The sequence below is a fragment of the Hyperolius riggenbachi genome, chromosome 9 (assembly GCF_040937935.1).
Source record: "Hyperolius riggenbachi isolate aHypRig1 chromosome 9, aHypRig1.pri, whole genome shotgun sequence".
NCBI classification, from domain to species: Eukaryota; Metazoa; Chordata; class Amphibia; order Anura; family Hyperoliidae; genus Hyperolius; species Hyperolius riggenbachi.
In genome coordinates, this window is record NC_090654.1 from 113,300,881 (window position 1) to 113,322,939 (window position 22,059).

The 22,059-nt window shown below is 43.2% G+C and overlaps 1 protein-coding gene across 4 annotated transcripts in view; it reads left to right on the top strand.

The window, feature by feature from the left end:
• PACS2 (phosphofurin acidic cluster sorting protein 2) overlaps positions 1–22,059 on the top strand; it is a 200,192-nt gene that overhangs the window by 171,263 nt on the left and 6,870 nt on the right. For all 4 annotated transcript variants that reach the window (XM_068253370.1, XM_068253367.1, XM_068253368.1 and 1 more), the window contains 5 exons: positions 8,593–8,635; positions 9,936–9,978; positions 13,962–14,097; positions 16,635–16,861; positions 19,507–19,620. In XM_068253370.1, the coding sequence (XP_068109471.1) occupies positions 8,593–8,635; positions 9,936–9,978; positions 13,962–14,097; positions 16,635–16,861; positions 19,507–19,620 (563 nt within the window). The remainder of the gene's footprint in view (positions 1–8,592; positions 8,636–9,935; positions 9,979–13,961; positions 14,098–16,634; positions 16,862–19,506; positions 19,621–22,059) is intronic.

The following is a 22,059-nucleotide window of genomic DNA, read 5'->3' on the forward strand; positions in this document are numbered from 1 at the left end:
TATTTTGTAGATGAGATAAGAAAACTTGAACTAGGAGAACATTTTATTGAATCAGGGCCATGATATCTAAAAAGTAGGTATTAATGGTATAATTTTACAAAAAAAAAACAGTCTTCCTACTCGCATACAGCTAAACCAAATCTAGGGTTGGGTGCAAGTCTCTCAATGATTCCCGATTGTATTTATTTTTTGCAGATGTTCTATTAATTCCTGCATTAAATGTGGAACTGGCAGTGAAGGGAAATCGCCTAAATAATCTACCATGCATTCTTCCCCTTCACTTTATTTAGTGTCAAATTATATACATCACAATTAAATGAAACCCCAGGTTTCTTTACCTGTAATCGTGTATTTACATATGCGCCTATGGTGGCACCCAAAATATTGCTGGATAGTGTTAGGCAAGGGTCTTTAGGGTTAGGCACTAGCAGGAAGGGGTTAAGTTTAATGTTAGGCATCGCCCTGGGGGGTCTTGTGGTTATGCATTGCCAGGGGGAGTCCTCAGGCATCGCCAGGGGCGATCATTTGGGGTTAGGCATCAAGGGAGAGGGCTCATGCTAGGGTAAGGTTTAGAGAAGGCCCGAACCTCTGATTTTCGGTTCGCAAACCGCAAACGCGAACTTTCTCAAAAGTTCAGTTTGCGCAAACTTTTGCGAACCGCAATAGACTTCAATGGGGAGGCGAACTTTGAAAATTAGAAACACTTATGCTGTCCACAAAAGTGATGGTAGAAGAGATCAGCAGCACCACATAGATGTATTTAAGCTCTTTATTGCATAAAGATAACGCCCAGGGACAGCGACAGATGCTGTTTCGGAGACAAGCTCCTTCCTCAAGCTGTATAGGCTCACGACTGTGGTGTAACACAAAAGTGATGGAAAAGCTGTTTCAAGGGGTCTAACATCTGAGTTTTTGCATGGATGAGTGGGATAGATGCCAAAAGTCCCGGGGAAAAATCTGGATTTGACGCAAAGCAGCATTTTAAGGGCAGAAATCACATTGAACGCTAAATTGCAGGCCTGAGTGTTAAGTGGGGTGCCAGAATCAGAGCAGGAGGAGGAAGGTCTGTCACGCTTCTGTGCGGAAGCTGAGAAAGATGAGGGGTTCTGTGTTAAATAGTCAACTACGTCCTGACAATATTTGGGGTTCATGCCACGTGCCTTCTTCTGAACACTGTAGTTTGGTTGAGGGCCGTACGAAATCACGACAGCACGACCTCGAACAGACCTGCCAGGTGGCCTGCATCTGCCTTTTGTTTTGTCCATATTGGGGGGGATGAAGTGAAAGGTATGCACTGACTTGACTAATACAATGTGCAGTCACACAGGTGCAGTTAACAGGTATGCACGGAGTGGTATATCACACTGCGTGCACTCACGTAGGCAGGTGGGTGCACTGAACACAACAGGTAGGTATATGCAGTGATGAGTATTACAAATGTGCACCTGTCACACACAGACAGGTACCAGATAGACACAGTGGCACTGCGTGCATTCATGTAGGTAGGTGGGTGCACTGTGAACAACAGGTAGGTATATGCAGTGATGGGTATTATAATGTGCACCTGGCACAGTAGTAATTATACCACCAAGGGGCCAAAGGCCACCTGTGACTGACTGACAGGGCTGTATATATTGCAAGTGGGCCACAAAAAATAAAAAAAAAAGATCACAAGAACAAGATTAACCTTCAAAAGAGCTGTTGAGGGATGCTTTTTTTTCTCTAATTGCCATCCGGGACAACATGAGATCCGGTCCCGCCCCGGATCTGGGGAAACATAACCCCAAGAAGATTAAAAGCCCCCGCCCTCCCTCCAACCTCAGTTCATCTGTGTTTCCGTGTCGGAAACACCTAAGAAGAGAAGCTCCAGCTTTTTATTTTTTTGTTATATATTACTCACCAGTGTGTGAGTTCGTTCTGGGAGGTGGTGGCCTGGGCAGCGCAGGAGGCAACGCCGGCTACGATCCTCCGGCTAATCCGGCATGCGGCCTCTATGTAGCGTATGGCCGACATGCCGAGCGTTCCCCTTCAGAGCCGGCTCTGCAAGGCGCATCCGCGCTCTGTCCGGCGCATGGTGATGACGTCAGCTGGCTGACGGCCGGAAGGGGGCGGACTGAGGAGACCCAGGAAGAGTGAAACGTGTTCCTGGCGTCTCCGTCTCACTTGCACTATCTCCGCAGTGGGGCTACGGAGAGGAGGATGTCGCAGAAGGGAGAGCAGCCACAGCAGCCGCAGCAGCGGGACTCTGAGGCGGCAGGTCTGACTGCAAAATCCTCCGGGCAAGTCCAGCCATCAGGGTCAAGTACGGTAAGCCCTCCAGTGGAGGACAGGTTTGGTTACCTTACTTACTCAGCATTGATGGCTTATCAGGTCTTTTTGTCTGTTTCTATCTTTTTATGTGTTTAGACAAAGACTGATCCTAAGGCTGCTGGACAAGTTAAGACTTATAAGAGATGTGGCTTGTGTAACAGCAAGATAGCTTTAGAAGCCCCAAAGAATTTGTGTCAGTCCTGTACCGATGATATTGTATCCTCCCATTCTTCAGATATTTTAAAGGGGGTAATGGAGGTAGTTAACAGGAATATGCAGGAGACTTTGGACAAATTTAAAGAATCCTTTGTACCACAAGCTCCTGAACCCCTTCCAGGACCCTCCTCAGGGTTTTTGCCCCCCCCTTCCACCCTTTTTGAAGGTTTAGGTGCAGAGGAGGAGGAGGGAGAGGAAGAAGAGGAGGAGGAGGAGGAGGGGGTGTCCGTCTCTCACGAGGAAGGGGAACAGCCTCATTCAGAGGGTTCAGAAAAGGAGAAGAGGGTTAAGACTCCGAGATTTTTATTTTCTCCGGACGAATCTTCTGAGTTACTTAAGGCTGTATACACCACAGAGCAAATTAAGGAACCAGTTCCTGAATTAACCCCGCAGGACCAGGTATATTCGGGTTTAGGTCAGTCTAAGGGTAGAGTGTTCCCTATCCATAAGACCCTCCAGGATATTATCACCTCGCAGTGGCAAAACCCGGAGAGGCCTTTGTTCATCCCCAAATCAGCTAAAAGGAAGTATCCCTTTGAACAGTCTGATATTGAAAAATGGACAAAATGCCGAAAATTAGACGCATCCTTGTCGAGGTATTCCAAGGACGCTGATTTGTCCTTTGAGGATACGGTAGTTCTCAAAGATGTAATGGACAAGAAAGTTGATTCCCTACTTAAAAAAGCATGGGAATCGGCGGCGTTTGGTTTTATCCCAGGAATCTCAGCCACTTGTATCGCACGTAACCTTAGAATCTGGATGGATAATTTATTCGAACAGATTGCTAAGGGAGTTCTGCTGAAAGATTATGCAGCCTCACTACCAGTAGTATTGAGGGCAGTGGCATTTTTAGCAGATTCGGTTACTGAGCTCATTCGGGTTTCGGCGCGTACTACAGCTCTCGTTAATGCTGCTAAAAGAGCAGTGTGGCTAAAAACCTGGGAAGGAGACCAGACGTCTAAAAATAAATTATGCTCAATCCCGTTTGAGGGGAATCTCTTATTCGGTTCTGGACTTGATGAGGTTCTATTTCGTTCAGCAGAAAAGGGCAAGCAGTTCCCGAATAAAAAGAGAAATTTTAAAGGGAGGAAACCTTTTGTCCCTAATAAACAGTCTTCTGATCAACCGAAAAATAGGAATGTGCAGAAGAAATGGTCCTTTCCTAGAGGGAAAGGTAGAGGTGGGTTCACTCTCGGGAAGACTGAGCCCCCCAAAACCAATAAATGACTCATTACCAGTGGGGGGGAGACTAATTTATTTTTGTTCGGAATGGGAAAGGTTAAACCCAGATCCTTTTGTTTTTCAAATTATAAAGCGGGGTTACCGGCTTTAGTTTTCAAGGACTCCCCCTCACAGGAAGTTTGTGAATCCCTATCCAAAGGACCCAGAGAAAGCATGGGGCCTGGAATCAGAGATTCAGAAGTTATTAGAGAAAAGGGTAATTTTGCCAGTCCCCCAGGAAGAGGTATTCCAGGGGTATTACTCCCACGTTTTTTTGGTAAAGAAGGCCAACGGGAAATTCAGATTTATTCTGAATCTCAAATCTCTCAATCCATTTTTGATTTACAAAAAGTTCAGGATGGAAAGCATCTATTCTGTAAGAGCGCTATTACAGGGCGAGGAGTTCTTTGTTTCAATAGATCTCCAGGATGCCTACCTGCACATACCCATTTTTCCAGGTCATCAGAGATTTTTGAGATTCGCAATCAGGGTCGGCTCCCAATTGCGTCATTTCCAGTTCCAGGCGCTTCCCTTCGGGATAGCATCTGCCCCACGAATTTTTACAAAAGTATTAGCAGAGGTCATGAAGGATTTGAGATTACAGGGTATATCGATCGTCCCGTATCTGGACGATCTTCTAATTTTTGCAAAGACAGAGGATTTGGTTTTATGTCACAGGGACATTGTAATCTAGATCTTGACTCAAGTAGGTTGGATTATAAATTACGAAAAGTCCAACCTGACACCTTTCCAGGAGATCACCTTTCTGGGGTACAGGATAAACTCTTTAGACATGAAGATTTATCTTCCATCGGAAAAGATTGTGAGAGTTCAATCCGAGGTGGAGAAACTTCTCACCCAGGAGGTTTGTTCACTTCGGCAGATCATGAGAATACTAGGTCTGTTCTCCTCTTCAATGCCAGCAGTGACTTGGGCACAGTTCCATGGCAGGGAACTACAAGCCCTTCTTCTAGACAACTGGGACAAATCTCAAGAGTCCCTAGAGGGATCAATCTCGATTCCAGAAACAGTCAGAAACAGTCTAGTTTGGTGGCTGAGTCTCGAGAACCTGAACAGTGGGAGAGTCTGGAGACAGGCCAGTCCAGTGAAAATTTTCACGGACGCAAGTTCCTGGGGCTGGGGAGCAACAACAGAAGGTTTTCATGCCCAGGGGGATTGGCTTCCCTTGATAAGAAAGAAATCTTCCAATTTCAGGGAGTTGCTGGCGGTTCAGAAAGCGCTTCAATCTTTTTAATCTCTAATACAGGGAAATCATGTGCTGATTTTCTCGGACAACGTCACCACGGTGGCATATCTATCAAAGCAGGGAGGCACAAGATCTCGGGATCTGATGTTTCTCGCGTCGGAAATTTTCAATTGGGTGGAATCGCGAGTTCTATCCTTAACGGCGGTTCACATAAAAGGAATTCTCAATATAGAAGCAGACTTTTTGAGCCGCCAGCAGGTCAGTCAAGCAGAGTGGGAGTTACATCCGGAGGTATTCCAAATGATAATAGAGAAATTTGGGACCCCGGAGATCGATCTTTTTGCTTCCCCAGCAAACGCAAAAGTAAAACAATTTTTTTCCCTACACAAGGGCCAGGGGTCTCTGGGGCTGGATGCCCTAAGTTTACCATGGGGGTTCAACCTGAGTTATGCTTTTCCCCCTATAGCTCTGCTTCCGCAGGTTTTGGTGAAGCTTCAGGAAGAATCGGGGAAACTGATTCTCGTAGCTCCTTTTTGGCCGAAAAGGCCATGGTATGCAGCCCTGCTAAGGATGGCAATGAGCCCACCTTTTCTGCTACCAGTTCGTCCAGACTTACTAATGCAGGGTCCTCTACTGCATCCCAGGCCCCACTTGTTCAAACTGGCCGCATGGATCCTGAAAGGGTGATTTTGAGGAACAAAGGGCTTCCTGAGAAAGTTATTGAGACGCTCCTGAAGTGTAGAAAGCCGGTGACTCAGAAAATCTATCGTAAAGTATGGAAGGTATATTTAGCGTGGTGTTCATCTCGTTCCAGGGATAAGAATTTGACTCCTTCAGTGTTAGAATTCTTACAGGATGGATTTGATATGAGACTAGCACCCAGTACACTAAAGGTACAGTGTTCAGCATTATCTATTCTTTTAGATAGACACCTGGCACAGGAGGAGTTGGTTAAAAGTTTCTTTAAAGCCTTACAGAGATCTACACCAGTCAAGCAGAAAATCTTTCCGCAATGGGATCTATCCCTTGTTCTTAATGGCCTCATAAGACCCCCCTTTGAACCGATCGAGAAAATTGACATAAAATGTTTGACTCTTAAACTAGCCTTTTTGATTGCAGTCACGTCGGCTAGACGGCTAAGTGATCTACACGCTTTATCTATTAAAGACCCTTTCCTAATTATATGTTCCGATAGTGTTAGGATGAGGACAGACCCGGCCTATTTACCTAAGGTCACGTCGGAATTCCATAGAGCTCAGGAGATTATTCTGCCCTCTTTTTGTTCCAATCCTTCGGGGGAGAAAGAGGAAGGTTTCCATTGTTTAGATGTAAGAAGGTCGCTGTTGGTTTATTTAAAGAGGTCAAGAGAATTTCGTAAATCCAGCAGTTTACTAGTACTATTTGCAGGGAAGAATAGGGGTATGCAGGCTTCAAGACAAACAATTGCCAGATGGGTAAGGCAGGTTATTACCTTGGCATATGAGAGTAGTAATTGCCCAGTACCAGTTAACATTAAGGCCCATTCTACCCGGTCACTATCCACTTCATGGGCAGAGAGAGCAGGAGCCACCATTCACCAAATATGCCAAGCTGCAACGTGGTCAAGTGCATCGACCTTCATCAAGCATTACAGGGTGGATGTGCTGTCCCAACAAGATCAATCGTTTGGCAGAAAGGTGCTGCAGGCGGTGGTCCCTCCCTAGGTGAGTCTTTAAGTTTTTTAAAGACTTTCTCGCTTATCTCTCATGTTGTCCCGGATGGCAATTAGAGAAAGACTCCTATTAGACCTACCGGTAATGGAGTTTCTGATTGGCATCCGGGACAACGGCTATAACCCTTCCCTTTCCTGTCAGGCACCTTTCCTTGACGATTAGGAGCACGGGGGGGGGGGGGGGGGGGGGGGTATATTAAGCATCCACGAAGGTTGTTTATTCTCTCTTTTTTTCCTTCCTTCATCTTGGTGTTTTGACATAGTTACTTTCAGACGCACTGAGGTTGGAGGGAGGGCGGGGGCTTTTAATCTTCTTGGGGTTATGTTTCCCCAGATCCGGGGCAGGACCGGATCTCATGTTGTCCCGGATGCCAATCAGAAACTCCATTACCGGTAGGTCTAATAGGAGTCTTTTTTTAGCAATAAGCATCAGCAAGGAGCAAGCTAAGAAGCCTACAAGAGCCTAACTAAGCTTTCCCTATAGGTCTCTGCACAGCAGCCCTCCCTTCTCCAATTACTGCAGGCACACGAGTGAGTCCAATGCCTGACGCTGCCTGCCTTTTATAAGGGGGGGTGGGGCTCCAGGAGGGAGTGTAGCCTGATTGGCCACAATGTGCCTGCTGACTGTGATGTAGAGGGTCAAAGTTGACCCTAATGATGCACTATGGGGGAGAATCGAACTTCCAGAAAAGTTTGCGGTTCTCTGCGAACGTGAAACCACCGAAGTTCGCCGGAAACCGTTCGCCGGCGAACCGTTTGGGCCATCTCTAGTAAGGTTAGGTCATAGTAAAATATTGGTAAAGATTTTTTATTAAAGTATTTATACAGCGCCAACATATTACGCAGCGTTGTACAGAGTATATTGTCTTGTCACTAACTGTCCCTCAGAGGGCACTAACTATCCCTCAGAGGGGCTCACAATCTAGTCCCTACCACAGTCATATGTCTATGTATGTATGGTGTAGTGTATGTATCATAGTCTAGGGCCAATTTTAGGGGAAGACAATTAACTCATCTGTATGTTTTTGGGATGTGGGAAGAAACTGGAGTGCCCAGAGGAAACCCACGCAGACACGGGGAGAACATGCAATCTCCATGCAGATAGTGCCCTGGCTGGGATTCGAACCGGGGACCCAGCGCTGCAAGGCGAGAGTGTTAACCACTACGCACCATGCATTTTCTGCCCAGAATGAACTAGTAGAATATTTGTAATTTTACCGATATCCTACTAGCAACTATCTCCAGAGCACTTTTTACCACGCCACCTTTTTTACATGTACTCCTTTCTTCTGCCTCCTACTGAGTAATAGAACAACACCAATAAATAAGCAGATCTCACACAAGTAGCTAGTTCTCATAGACAGATTCTTTTCTTCCTCTCGGTGACCCTATTATCTTTGCATCTATCTATTTGACTTATTTGTACACATTAGCCAGAATTCTGACCAAAGACCAAGCGCAAACACTGATTGGGACAAAAAACTATCATAGGTAGTTTAGTAATCACAAATGTTGTTCCCATTGAATTGCCAGTCTGGTTATGTTTCATGGAGTTCTTCTGTAAGAAGTAGGTATTTAGGTATATTATGTAAATACACAAGCAAGGTAGACACTCTTCAGGGAGCAAGATGACTACGAAATATATTCTTTTTCTTTCACCTTCACCTCTTTTCTTTTTCTTAATCTGAGCGTTTTCTAGTAACAGAGCATTTTAGCTTGGAAAAACCAGGGTTGTGGTGTAGACGTTGTGCCTGAGCAGTCTCAGGATGTGTAAGTGTATGTGCCTGCTGCATGCTGACCTGGGATGGGACTATACTATTCCTGCTACAATACTTGGAGCCAGAGTCCTGATATTATTGTAAAACGTGTTGTAAACCTTGATATATTCATATAGCTAATGTGTGTTTTTTATGATTCTCTATTGCAGTCCTGATGAGGATTCTTCACAGAAGTTTATACCTTTTGTAGGGGTGAGTATTCACATTTTACTTATGGAGTATTTTTCTTTACATAAACCTGTAATGTTACTACCGGCATGCAACAGGAATTGCACAGAGTAAAAGGCATCGCACTTTTAACCTTATTTCAATATTAAGATAACTTTTACTAACACTATTATAACATTATTTTTATTATATTGAGTAAACTAGTTAACTCTTGGTATCCTGCAAGTTTCCTCTAACTTGGCCACTCTACTTCCTCAACCTAACCAAACAATAACCTGGTAGGAAGGGTTTCACCTTCGTATCATCCACACATACTTCCTTGATGTTTTATTTGAGAAAAGGTTAAGATTTCTCGTGGGAAGGGGGTATCAACTACTGATTGGGAAGAAATTCAATAATGGATTAAAGAGAACCTGAGATGGATAGAAAGAAGAGTTTTATACATACCTAGAGCTTCCTCCAGCAACCTCCAGGTTTATCGCTCCCTTGCCGTCCTCCTCTGCCTCCTGATTCTTATGAAATTGGCCACAGAAAGTCCTCAGGGCCGCGCCTCAGGTCCTCAGCGCACTGTGCATGCCCGGCCGCACACACGCCCTGGCCATGTGCCCTGTCGCATTCTGTGCTGGTGCAGAACGCACCCAGCCACAGGAGCACAACGGGGGAGCACGCACAACCACACTGCGCCTGCACTGACTAGAGGAATTTTTGTAGCCAGTTTCAGAAGATACAGAAGTCGGAGTACAATGCAGGTGGAAACGGCGCCGCAAAGCAGCAATGATATGCTGCACGGGGCACATAAGAGTAATTTGGGGCTCCGGTGATCGCTGGACCCCGAATTACACCTCCCTCCGAGTTGCGACGACTCGAAGGGGGAATAGTATTTAACGCCCCTGGGGAGTTTATCAGCAGCAGGGAGAGCCGTCATTTGGTCCTCCCAACGCCCAACTCACCCGTGGCGTACTAATATGTACGCTCGGAGGAGGGGAGGGCCACAAGCCTGAAGGGGGCTGGAGGAAGCCCCGGGTATGCATACATCTCCCCCCCCCCCCCCCCCCACATCTCAGGTACACCTAAAAGTTATGATAAACGCTAGCTGTTGATATGGTACAGTCCACAATATTTGCTTGCAAATTCTACTTCTCGTGTAAAATTAAGGAAACTAAAAGGGACGCATGTGAATCCTCAGAGGCAACAGTACTTTTTGAGCAGTGTGGCCTTACAGCGGCTGCCTCAGCTTAGATTGAGAACTGTAGTTGATTATAAATTCATGTTTTCCATAAAATATTTTTAACAAATTAAATCTTTTCTTATTTTATGTTCACAGGTGGTAAAAGTTGGCATTGTTGAGCAGTCATCAGCGACTTCAGGTCAGTTTATCAGGAAGTCTTGTTTCTTGGGGTGACCTATGCTGGTCCCTTTCCTTTCCATATTGTACCTTTATTAGACTTATAAACATAGCTAGTGAAAAAGTGCAGTTCCATGAAGTTCAAGTTAATGGTTAGGTTGGACTCTTATTAGGACTGGAGACATCTGAACTCAAACACAAACCTGCATATAAATTCACAAGACAACACATCCGTGCTAGTGTAATGATCCTTAAAGGACACTCAAGGTAAAAAAGAAATGTAGTTTGACATACATGGGGCTTCTTCCGGCCCCTAGACGTCATTTGGGGCTTTTGGCGCAGCTCCAGTCATCTGTGGGTCCCCACCAGCAGCCTGTAAGGATCTACTACCCTGATGGGTCTGCGCCTTCTGTGCTGGTATGCACCCATCCCGTGCATGAATGCGCCCACGTCAGTGAGTGCACTGCGCCTGTGATACTTACAGGCTACCAGCGAGACCCCGAGAAGGACCGGTGCTGCGCTGAGGCAAATGATTTCTGGGGCTGGAAGAAGCCCCAGATAAGTAAAACTACATTTCTTTTTTCACCTTGAGAGTTCCTTTAACCATTTGAGCCCGCGGGTTGTTTTCACCTTATGGATGAGAGGAATTTTCACATTTCAGCTCTTCTCCCTTTCATTCCCCAATAACTTTATCACTACTTATCACAATTAAATGATCTATACCTTGTTTTTTGTCACCAATTAGGCTATCTTTGGGCGGTAGATTTTGCTAATAATAATTTTATTCTAATTGTACTTTAATGGGAATAATAAGAAAAAAAATGAAAACAAATTGTATTTCTCAGTTTTAGGCCATTATAGTTTTAAAATATTTACGTGCTACCGTAATTAAAATCCACACATTTTATTTGCCCATTTTTCCCGGTTATTGCTACATTTAAATTCTATCCCTAGTACAATGTATGGTGAATAGATTTTATTTGGAAATAAAGGTGTATTTTTTCAGTTTTACATCTATCACTAATTACAAGCCCATAATTTAATAATAATAATTTACCCTCTTGACATATATAAAAAAATTTTGGTCCCTAAAATCTGTAGGCGTAATTTTACTATTTGGCCACAAGATGTCCACCGCATTATTTCCTATTGCGTACAATAAGTACACTAAATAGAAGTAATGCGTGCCTGTGTTACTTCGGAAGTGATGCAGGTATCTCATTCATGCCTGCGATCACGTGGAGCTTGAGGGGAAATCAATGAATGGGAACTTTGTTCTCATTCATCTAACGATCGGCGGCGGGAGTGGCGGAAACGAGCAAGAGGGAGTGCCACGGCACCATTTGAAAATGATCACCATTTTTTAACAAAACCAGTGTTCATTCTCAGAGGACATGCATGGATTGGCTCAGGGGACTTCTGTTACCTGCCACCAATCGCCCCTGTCGCCAGGACCATCACAATTGTGGGCTTCCGCCCACAGGATTGTGCGCACAGCCCCGCAAACTGCACGGACGTGAGTCTCACGTCCCTGTGGCTAAAGCAGCACCAGCCCCCGAGACTCGCGTCCATGCCCGTGTGGCAGTAATGGCATTATGACAGAAAACTGTAAAATGTTAAATATATGTGCACTCACATGTATAAGATGTAAATTTTCACCTGAGCACCAGAGTAAAATGCAATGTAAATTACTTTTTCTAGGCAGCTGTAAGTAAGTGTTTTCAATTTGATGGGTCTGAACTCATACTGACAGGGTTTCGACTAGTCCATCTTTTTATGGGGGATTCTCAGGGTTTTCTTTCATTTAACAGCACTTACTGAACAGCAGTTCCTCAGTACAACTGCCAGAATGTATGGTGGTTTAGGTGATATCTTTAATGACTAACTGTAGAAGATTTTTCTTCAAGCATTCGAAACTTGTTTCTCCTTCAGGCATGTTTCAAAACTGGTTCAGAACCATACAAAGTAGTGTCACATACTCAAGCATATGTGACACTACTTTGAATGGTTCTGAACCAGTTCTCAAACATGCCTGAATTAGAAACCAGTTTCGAAAGCTTGAAGAAAAATCTTCTACAGTTAGTCATTAAAGGTTATCACCTAAACAACTTTAGTTATGTCTTCGGAATCTCTCAGAATACATTTCCTATCCCTATAACAAGCCCATTAATCCCTTCTGCCCCCTCCCTGCCCCCATATAACACAACTTGTAAAAAAAAAAAAAAAAAAACCTAATCAATGGAATTTTAAAAGAACATGCATTAATTGTTACCTTAGGGACTTGGCTTTTTAAATATGTATGCCATGTGAGTGTATTTGTGTTGGGCTTGTAATTATTGGAGTACAATGAGAAAATAAAAAACTCAAAATAGAAAAAAATGCACCTTTATTTCCAACTAAAATATTGGCACCATACATTGTACAAGGGACATAATTTAAGTGTTGTAATAACATGCTCCCCCTTGTGTCCCCATTGCCGCCTGTTAGAACACTGATCGTTAAATGGGAACATGTGTTCCCAAATCTGATCAGTCTGTTATGAATGATCACCAGCATCAGCGAGATGCAAGTGGTCATTCACAAAATGAAAGTAAAAACACATACATATCACTTCCTGTTAACTGGAATAAAGTGTAGTGACATATTTTGGAGAAAAAGTAAAATTACACATAAATACATTAAAATACATAGAAATAAATCTCATATAATTAATAACCCCCTTCTGTTCCTTCCCCTCCCCCATAGTTGCCAAAATAAAACACTTGTAAAAAAAAAAAAAGTGACAGCATTTGAAAAAAAATACATAGTTACCTTAGGCACTCAACATTTTTTTAAAGGACAACCAAGGTGACATAACGAGAAAGAAACGTGTATGTATTGCGCCAAGCACACAGATAACTAGGCTGCATTCCTTTTATTCTTTCTCTGCCTGAAAAAGTTAAACATAAAGTATGCAAGTGACAATTTCTGCCTGGGTCGAGACTGGGTCAGACTATAGCATAACCCTTACTGATGAGTAATTGCAGCGATAAAACACTTACCTGTCAGTAAATGGCTTCTAAGAGCAAGAAAGAGATAAAAAGGCTCAATCATTCATAGATTTGAGCTCTGAAATACTTCAATGAAGTTGTCATTGAGCAGAGACAATTAAACAGTAAACACTTAAAAACTAGATTAAAATATAAAATAAAACTGTGGGATATCTAAAAAAAAAAGTGTTTTTTAGGAGACTGAGGATAGATACAATTGTTTTTCTCATCAGTTTATTTTCACCTTGGATGTCCTTTAATATGTTTGTCATGAGGGTATATTACTGTTATTTTTTGCAAATAAGGGCTTGTAATTAGTGATATAGTATGACCGAACACAAAATAGGAAAAATACACCTTTATTTCCAAATATAATGCTGCTGCCATACATTGTTCTGGGGACATAATTTAAATATTGTATTAACCAGGACAAATAAAATGTGTGGGTTTTATCTACAGTTGCACATTTTATTTTTAAACTATACTGAGAAATAATGCATATCATTTATTATTCTTTATAAAATAATTCTTAGTAAAAAGTACTTCTCAAAGCCCAATTCCTGGCGAAAAAAAATGTATAGATCTTTTAGGTGTGATAAGTAGTGATAAAGTTTATCCCAAATGAATGGAAAAAACACTGAAAAGTGAAAATAGCTCTGGATTTTATGGGAAAAAAACTCTTGGTGGTGAAGGAGTTAAAAGGAAATATTCCTTGGCGTTCAGGTAAGTTCCCCCTTGAAGAGATGGACTCGTCCAAAACCGATCGGTAACAGGTAAAAACCATCGGATTAAAAACATTTACTGTAAGTAACAGCTACATAGAAATAGTAATTTACAAGGCATTTTACTCAGGAACAAAAGTACATCTTACATGTATGTATACATGTTTTACATTTTATGTAGTAGCATCATTTATTTACTCTGTGTTATATTCAGCTTACCTTGTGTTTTATATTTCTCTGTTCTTTTTATACAGGAGATTCAGATGATGCTGCTCCATCCAGTACAGCTGTGCTGTCATCCACTCCACCATCAGTCTCACCAGCTATCAAAGAAGCATCTCCAACACCTCCTTCATCCCCGTCTGTTACAGCTGGGTTAAATTCGCCCAGGTAGGAAACAGACTAAATGTATGGTCTCCCAAACTCCATCAGTATTTTGTTTATGTATTTAATAGGAAGATGTCACTTTTGCTTAGTTATCCAAAAATAAAAACCCCTCAAATGAAAAACATTTGACTTACAAACTTATACATGCTTTCTGTCATTACCAAGATGCACTGAGAGAATAACTATTTACATTAAATTGACTACAATGCCCAATGTTCTTATTTTACTCAAATAATTATAGTTTGTACATCGATCACAGTAATAATAAGTCTAGACATGTAATTTATGGTCTTATTTGAAGCTAGAAAAGACTGGGTAAGTAGAGAAAAGGATCAGAGCAAGAATAAGCAATAATTTCTGACATTTTTCTTGAAACATTGCGGTTTTAAAAGATTAACTTATGACTGTAATTAGTGGTGTGAGAAAGTTAAAGACTTGTATTATAAAAATCCTTGCTACAATGTTTTGCCTGGGAACTCCTTGCCATTATTACTGCACTAACTGCAGAAGATCTCCAAAGAAATACATTCATTAAAATATCAGTTCTGGGAACTGAAATTAGACTTGCATTTTATTATTAATTAGTATTTATATAGCGCCAACCTCTTCTCTTCCGCTGCGCTGTACAGAGTATATTGTCTCGGCACTTAACTGTCCCTGAGAGGGGCTCACAATTTATGACCTACCATACTCGTATGACTATGTATGTATCATAGTCTAGGGCCAAGTTGGGGGAAGCCAATGAACTTATCTGTATGTTTTTTGGGGGGGGGGGGGTACTAATCATGACACCACCGTGCTGCCTGCCTAAGTCACAGAGTTGCATAGCTTACTGGGGATAGTTGCTGCTATTGGACACTGTCTAATTAGTTATTAATAGACCTTGTAATTATTTTAAAGATAAAGCTGAGAAGATTAAGGGGGCACAGTTATGAAGGGGGGGGGGGTGTTAATCATGACACCACCGTGCGGCCTGCCTAAGTCACAGAGTTGCATAGCTTACTGGGGATAGTTGCTGCTATTGGACACTGTCTAATTAGTTATTAATAGACCTTGTAATTATTTTAAAGATAAAGCTGAGAAGATTAAGGGGGCACAGTTATGAAGGGGGGGGGGGTGTTAATCATGACACCACCGTGCTGCCTGCCTAAGTCACAGAGTTGCATAGCTTACTGGGGATAGTTGCTGCTATTGGACACTGTCTAATTAGTTATTAATAGACCTTGTAATTATTTTAAAGATAAAGCTGAGAAGATTAAGGGGGCACAGTTATGATATTGCTGATTACATACCGTATAGTTCCCCCATACATTGAGATTACACATTTTACCCGTTATACCCCGCAGAAATCTATTTTTGAGCTTGCTGCAGATGTTTAATAGTTGGCCACATAAAGTCATTCCAACAAATATCTTAAAAGGACCCTGAGCGGTGCAAAAAAAAACAACAAAAAAAGCAAATCAGGACTTACCTGAGGCTTTCTCCAGTCCCCCGTAGTCCGCGAGGTCCCTGGCATCCTTCTTGTCCCTTTCATGGTCCCACTGGTGGCTCAGGTAATCCGGTGACTTCGGCTGGAGCCCCTGGCGTACCTGTCACATTATCACGCCGGTCGGCGTAAGCGTCCTGCACATGCACGGTTCTCAAAGACTGAACCATGCATGCACAGGATGCTCCAACGCTTATGGAGTCACCAGCAGGACCTGGAAAGGGACGAGGATTACGGGGGGCTGGAGGAAGCCCCAGGTAAGTCCCGATTTTCTTTCTTTTCTTTTGCACTGCTCAGGGTCCTTTTAAACCTAGAGGGCAATGCCAGTACAGACATGCACACTTGGTAAAGTGGCATATACTGTACTATGGCAAGAGGGGGAGGAAAATTAGGGCCTACATCTATGGGAGGAGTACAATAGCAATTGGTTGGGAGCATGGATGATTGCAAATTACTACTACAGCATTCAGAAAAGCTGGATGTACAGACATTACTATCGTTCAATAAACATCATAGTTACATAGTTATTTTGGTTGAAAAAAGACATACGTCCATCGAGTTCAACAAGTACAAAGTACAACACCAGCCTGCTCCCTCACATATCCCTCTTGATCCAGAGGAAGGCGAAAAAAACCCTTACAAGGCATGGTCCAATTAGCCCCAAAAGGAAAAAATTCCTTCCCGACTTGAGATGGCAATCAAATAAAATCCCTGGATCAACATCATTAGGCATTACCTAGTAATTGTAGCCATTTATGTCTTTCAACGCAAGGAAAGCGTCTAAGCCCCCTTTAAATGCAGGTATAGAGTTTGCCATAATGACTTCCTGTGGCAATGCATTCCACATCTTAATCACTCTTACTGTAAAGAACCCTTTCCTAAATAAATGGCTAAAACGTTTTTCCTCCATGCGCAGATCATGTCCTCTAGTCCTTTGAGAAGGCCTAGGTACAAAAAGCTCATCCGCCAAACTATTATATTGCCCTCTGATGTATTCATCAACTTAGACAAGACTAATGACTAATGTCTCTTTATTTACCCATTTATCATCTAGCCAAAGCCCTGGAGGAGAGCTGATGGGGCTCCAGTTGGACTACTGGATAGCTGCCCCAGTTACTGAAAAGAAGAAAGATGCTGAGAAAAGGGAGTCCACCTCTGCCAAGAACACTTTGAAATGCACTTTTCGCTCGCTGCAGGTCAGCCGGCTACCCAACAACAGTGATGTCCCAACTGCTCCCACAATGTCCATGACTGTGGTCACCAAGGAGAAAAATAAGAAAGGTAACACAATGCATGCAGAAAATGCTGCACAGGGCTGTAGCGTGGTGCTTATTCAGGCTTAATGAAAACCGGTGCCTTTAAATAATGGAAAAGTTAGATACTTGCATTGGTAGAGGGAAGCCTCTGGATTCCTCAGATACTTCCCATGTTCTCTTCAAGACCCCCGCTGGATACGAGCCATCTTGTGCCTGCACAGTGCGGCCAGCTCCTGCCAACAAGCCCTTGTCGAGGAGGTTCTGGGGTCCCAGCACTGCAGCCTCTGGATTATCCAGAAGCTTCCCTCTACTAGCTTTTGCAAAAAAAATTTTGTTAAAGAGGACCTCCAGTGAAAATAATGTAATTAAAAAGTGCTTCATTTTTACAATAATTATGTATAAATGATTTAGTCAGTGTTTGCTCATTGTAAAATATTTTAAATCCCTGATTTATAGTCTGACATTTATTACATTGTGCCATTTTTACTCCTGGCAAGTGATGTAGCTGCTGCATGCTGTTTTGGCAGTTGGAAACAGCTGTAAACAGCTATTTCCCACAATGCAACAAGGTTCACAGACAGGAAACTGCCAGAAGTACCTCGGTACTCAGAGCTTCTTGTGGGAGGGGTTTTACCACAATATCAGCCATATGGAGCCCCCTGATGGTCTGTTTGTAAAAAGGAATAGATTTCTCATGTAAAAGGGGGTATCGGCTACTGATTGGGATAAAGTTCAATTCTTGGTCAGAGTTTCTCTTTAAAGTCACAGGTACCCTTTTAGAAAAGTTCATTGTTTTAGCTGGAGAAAATCAAGACAAAAGCCTTTGTTACTCTATGGCCAGTTTAACAATGGAACAGAGAATTAAAGTTCTCTCCTTATGACACAAAGCTAAAATGTCAGAATGTTTAAGCATTAAAGAATAACTGTACTTTGACAGCTTTTTATGCAGAAGGCTTTTAACCTCCTTAGCGGTAACCCCGTGTGTGACACGGGGTAAGCCGCCGGAGGGTGCCGCTCAGGCCCTGTTGGGCCGATTTAAATAATTTTTTTTTTGCTGGACACAGCTAGCACTTTGCTAGCTGCGCCAGCACCCCGATCACCACCGCCGTGCGCCCGATCGCCGCTATCCGGTGCGGCGCGCGCCCCCCCCCAGACCCCGTGCGCTGCCTGGCCAATCAGTGCCAGGCAGCGCCGAGGGTTGGATCTGGAGTCCCAATGACGTCCCGACGTCGCTGACGTCATCCCGCCCTGTCGCCATGGCGACGGGGGAAGCCCTTCAGGAAATCCTGTTCTTTGAACGGGATTTCCTGATCGGAGATCGCCGAAGGCGATCGAAGCGGGCGGGGGGATGCCGCTGAGCAGCGGCTATCATGTAGCGAGCCCTCGGCTCGCTACATGATTTAAAAAAAAAAAAATTTAAAAAAAACTGCTGCGCTGCCCCCTGGCGGTATTTTTCATACCGCCAAGGGGGTTAATAGTGGTCCCTTTTCTATTTAGGACTATTGAAATGCGCAGAGAGAACACAGACACGCTTGTTCTATTAAAGGGACCTGTTGGGTTCACAGGAACTCCTAACCTAAAAATGAAGAAGACTGACAAGAGAAAGTATTTTTCCTTTTGTATCTTTTAGGCTCAGATCCATTAAAAACCAGGTGGAAGAAAGCATAGGATTTAGATCAAAATCTTGATACATAATGAGATGCCCTTTTCAGACCGACCTGCATGCAAGACTTTTAATATGACGGTGACTTGACTGGCCAATAGAGGCTTATAAGCTCAAATCCCTTTCATCTCTTTCTAGTTGCAGCAGCCAGATCTACTAGCCAGCCAAATCAACCTAGATCTACTGATTTACCAACTGTGTTGTACATATCCATGTCTGAATGTTATACTGACTATTTGGATGTCTCCTCTTAATTGTCCACTCATTAATTTTGTACATGCCTATTAGCTGACTGCTCTGTTGTTAGCTCCACGGCTCCACAGTGCAATTTTGTGCCAGTAAAGAATGTTTTTTTCTTCAATACATGTACTCTTTGGTGCCTATTAATCCTTGAATTACATTGGTCCCCTTAGAGCTCATATCTCTAGTGTCATATTCATGGTTCTTCCCAGAGCATGAGGTAGACCTCAACCATATATTTTTGAGTGCTACTCCATTTATGTTAATCACATTATTTTGACCACAGTTCCTATTTTATTATTAAATTGCAAATGTTATATTTGTTTGTAATGTTTGCTAATAATTTTCAGAACTATCAGTAAACTCAAATTATTATTATTTTTTCCAACTGTGCTAGCAGTACTGTGTTTGAAGTATTGTTGCCAGGAATTACCTGAAACTCCCACTTTGCTGCTAGATGAATACCCAGCACCAGGAGCAGCCATCGTTACTCCTTTTCCACACCTGAACCAATCCATCAGCTGGCAGCAAACGTAGACACTCCCATCTGGCATATTCTGTTAGAAACACTGTGGGATGGCTGTGCTTTATATGCACATATAAGCAAAACAATCACGCAGAAATAATGTTTTGAATTAACCCTTGCCATATGTAAATCTGAGATCTAAACACTGAGTTGTTTTTTTTTCTTCAATAAAATTGGAATTTCCCTGTAAGTACATTCCACATATTTGAATTAACATGTAAACTTTTTTTTCTCTTAACAGTTATGTTTTTGCCTAAAAAGACGAAAGATAAAGAGGTTGAATCCAAATATCAGTGCATAGAAGGCATCAGTAGATTGATTTGCACGGCAAAGCATCAGCAGAACATGCTCAGAGGTAAATGCTTGTTCTTCCACTATCACCTTGTTGGCTGTAACTGTCCATATGCCCGCTACTGCTAATGCACAGAGGAGCTGTGGATGGAACACTCTCTCTGGTGAACATGTAGTTCCCACTAGTAGAGATAGTTCTCACCTATAGATTTTTACTAAGTTCGAGGAAAAACAGCTTGTGGAAATATTTTCTGCATTTAAGGCCAGTTTCCACTAGGCTTGAATGGTGGTGTTTTCCGCTCGCGATTTAGGCTGCAGAAACCCAGCCTATTGAAATTAAGCCTGCATCTGCAGGAAAGATAAAATGATGCATGCTGCAGATTTCCCCATGGCACGGCTATAGTGATGCGGGTGCGATTACACATCAGCATGGCTGACTCTGCACCCCTGTGGAAACTCGGCCTTTTGTTTTACCACTTCCATTTTAAGGCTGGATCCCACAACAAATTGCAAAACGCAATCAATGAGCGATTCTTAAATATGTTTAATACATTTTTCTATAAGTCTTTCCCTGTATTTTGCAAGTGATATTGTGTTTCTTTACATTGAAAAAAAGTGTTGTGCCTCCAAAAATGCTGCAGGCACTTCCTTTGCTGTTATGAATCCTCCCCCACCCCCCATATGATCTCACTCTCATAGCAAAAAGTGCTTGTAGTGGAATCCAACCACTCGCTAGTTAACTGTCACCCAACATAATCGCTAAACATTCTACATCTGCAGTATAGATAATGCAGTGATTCCTTACCAGTTGCACATTGCTAGCAGGGGGCAGGATGTCACAACTGGCTGAAATGCCGAGGACTTTTAATTGCCAGCACTGAAGTGGACTGTTTTTCCCAGTGTGGCTTGTGGTTTCTGCTTTTCACACTTTAATGCTGCATACACACTTGAGATAAAAGTCTCTGGAAAAGGCAAGATCACAGACCAATTTTACCCCATTCCATGTAGTATGAGACCCATACTCTACAGTCTATTCTATGGAGCTGCACTCCCCATCAGATAAAATCTTTGCAAGATGCTGCACACAAAGATTGCCCGTACACATTCAAAAGATCATTATCTGCAAAAGATCTCTTCCTGCAATAGATCCATTCCTGCAAAATGCATTCATAGTCTATGAGATCTGCAGATCATCATACACACCTTGTTTAACAGACTTCATCTGCATATCTGGCAATCATCTGCAGATCTGAAAATCCATCCTGGTGGATCTGATCTGCAGATGATCTGCAGATGATTGCCTGTTAAACAAGGTGTGTATGATGATCTGCAGATCTCATAGACTATGAATGCATTTTGCAGGAATGGATCTATTGCAGGAAGAGATCTTTTGCAGATAATGATCTTTTGAATGTGTACGGGCAATCTTTGTGTGCAGCATCTTGCAAAGATTTTATCTGATGGGGAGTGCAGCTCCATAGAATAGACTGTAGAGTATGGGTCTCATACTACATGGAATGGGGTAAAATTGGTCTGTGATCTTGCCTTTTCCAGAGACTTTTATCTCAAGTGTGTATGCAGCATAAGTTACCCAAGCTTAATTTGGTATTACCACTGGGGCGGTTAAGTTGCAACGTACTGGAAATGTTAGGTATAGAAACCAATGGTAACGTTGGATGGTTTATATGGTAAGATGCATTATGTTTACACAGCAGTAAAGTCAGCTGCATGCAGCATTTCAGGGGGCAGCAAACGCTTAGGAGGTGCTGGCAAGGCAAATGCAGCAACACCACTCACAATTAAACACCTTTGTTTTTTAAGGGAATTTTGAGCCATGGTGAAAAATGTCAGACAATCTTTCCATGTGAACGAGGCCATATTAGTCTACAATAGTTAGACTAGACATAGAATGTGGACCTAGCAGGCCCGGATTGACATCACAGGAGCCTATAGGCACAGATGTCCTGGCACCCTAAACTTCACCCTCCAAACTACAAACCCCCACCGAACCGCACCGCAAGTGTACTGGCTGGTCCAGCTGTCACTTCTCCTTTACTTCCTTTGCCTGTCATATGTAGCTACAGCTGCCTCTTAGTATTAGGTAGGTAGCCAGTCCTAGTATTAACCACTTCCCGACCGCCGTATATACAATTGGCGGCCAGGAAGTGCACCCCGCAAGGACCGCCGTATAGACAAATGGCGGCGGTCCTTGTAGGGGCATGGGCGGAGAGATCGCGTCATCCGTGACGCGATCCTCCGCCTGGCGCCGCTCACCCGCCGCAACATCCCGCCGGCCATACGGAAGCGCCGGCGGGATGTTAACCCGACGATCGCCGCATACAAAGTGTATAATACACTTTGTAATGTTTACAAAGTGTATTATACAGGCTGCCTCCTGCCCTGGTGGTCCCAGTGTCCGAGGGACCATCAGGGCAGGCTGCAGCCACCCTATGTCGCACCAAGCACACTGATTTCTCCCCCCCCCCCGCCCCAGATCGCCCAC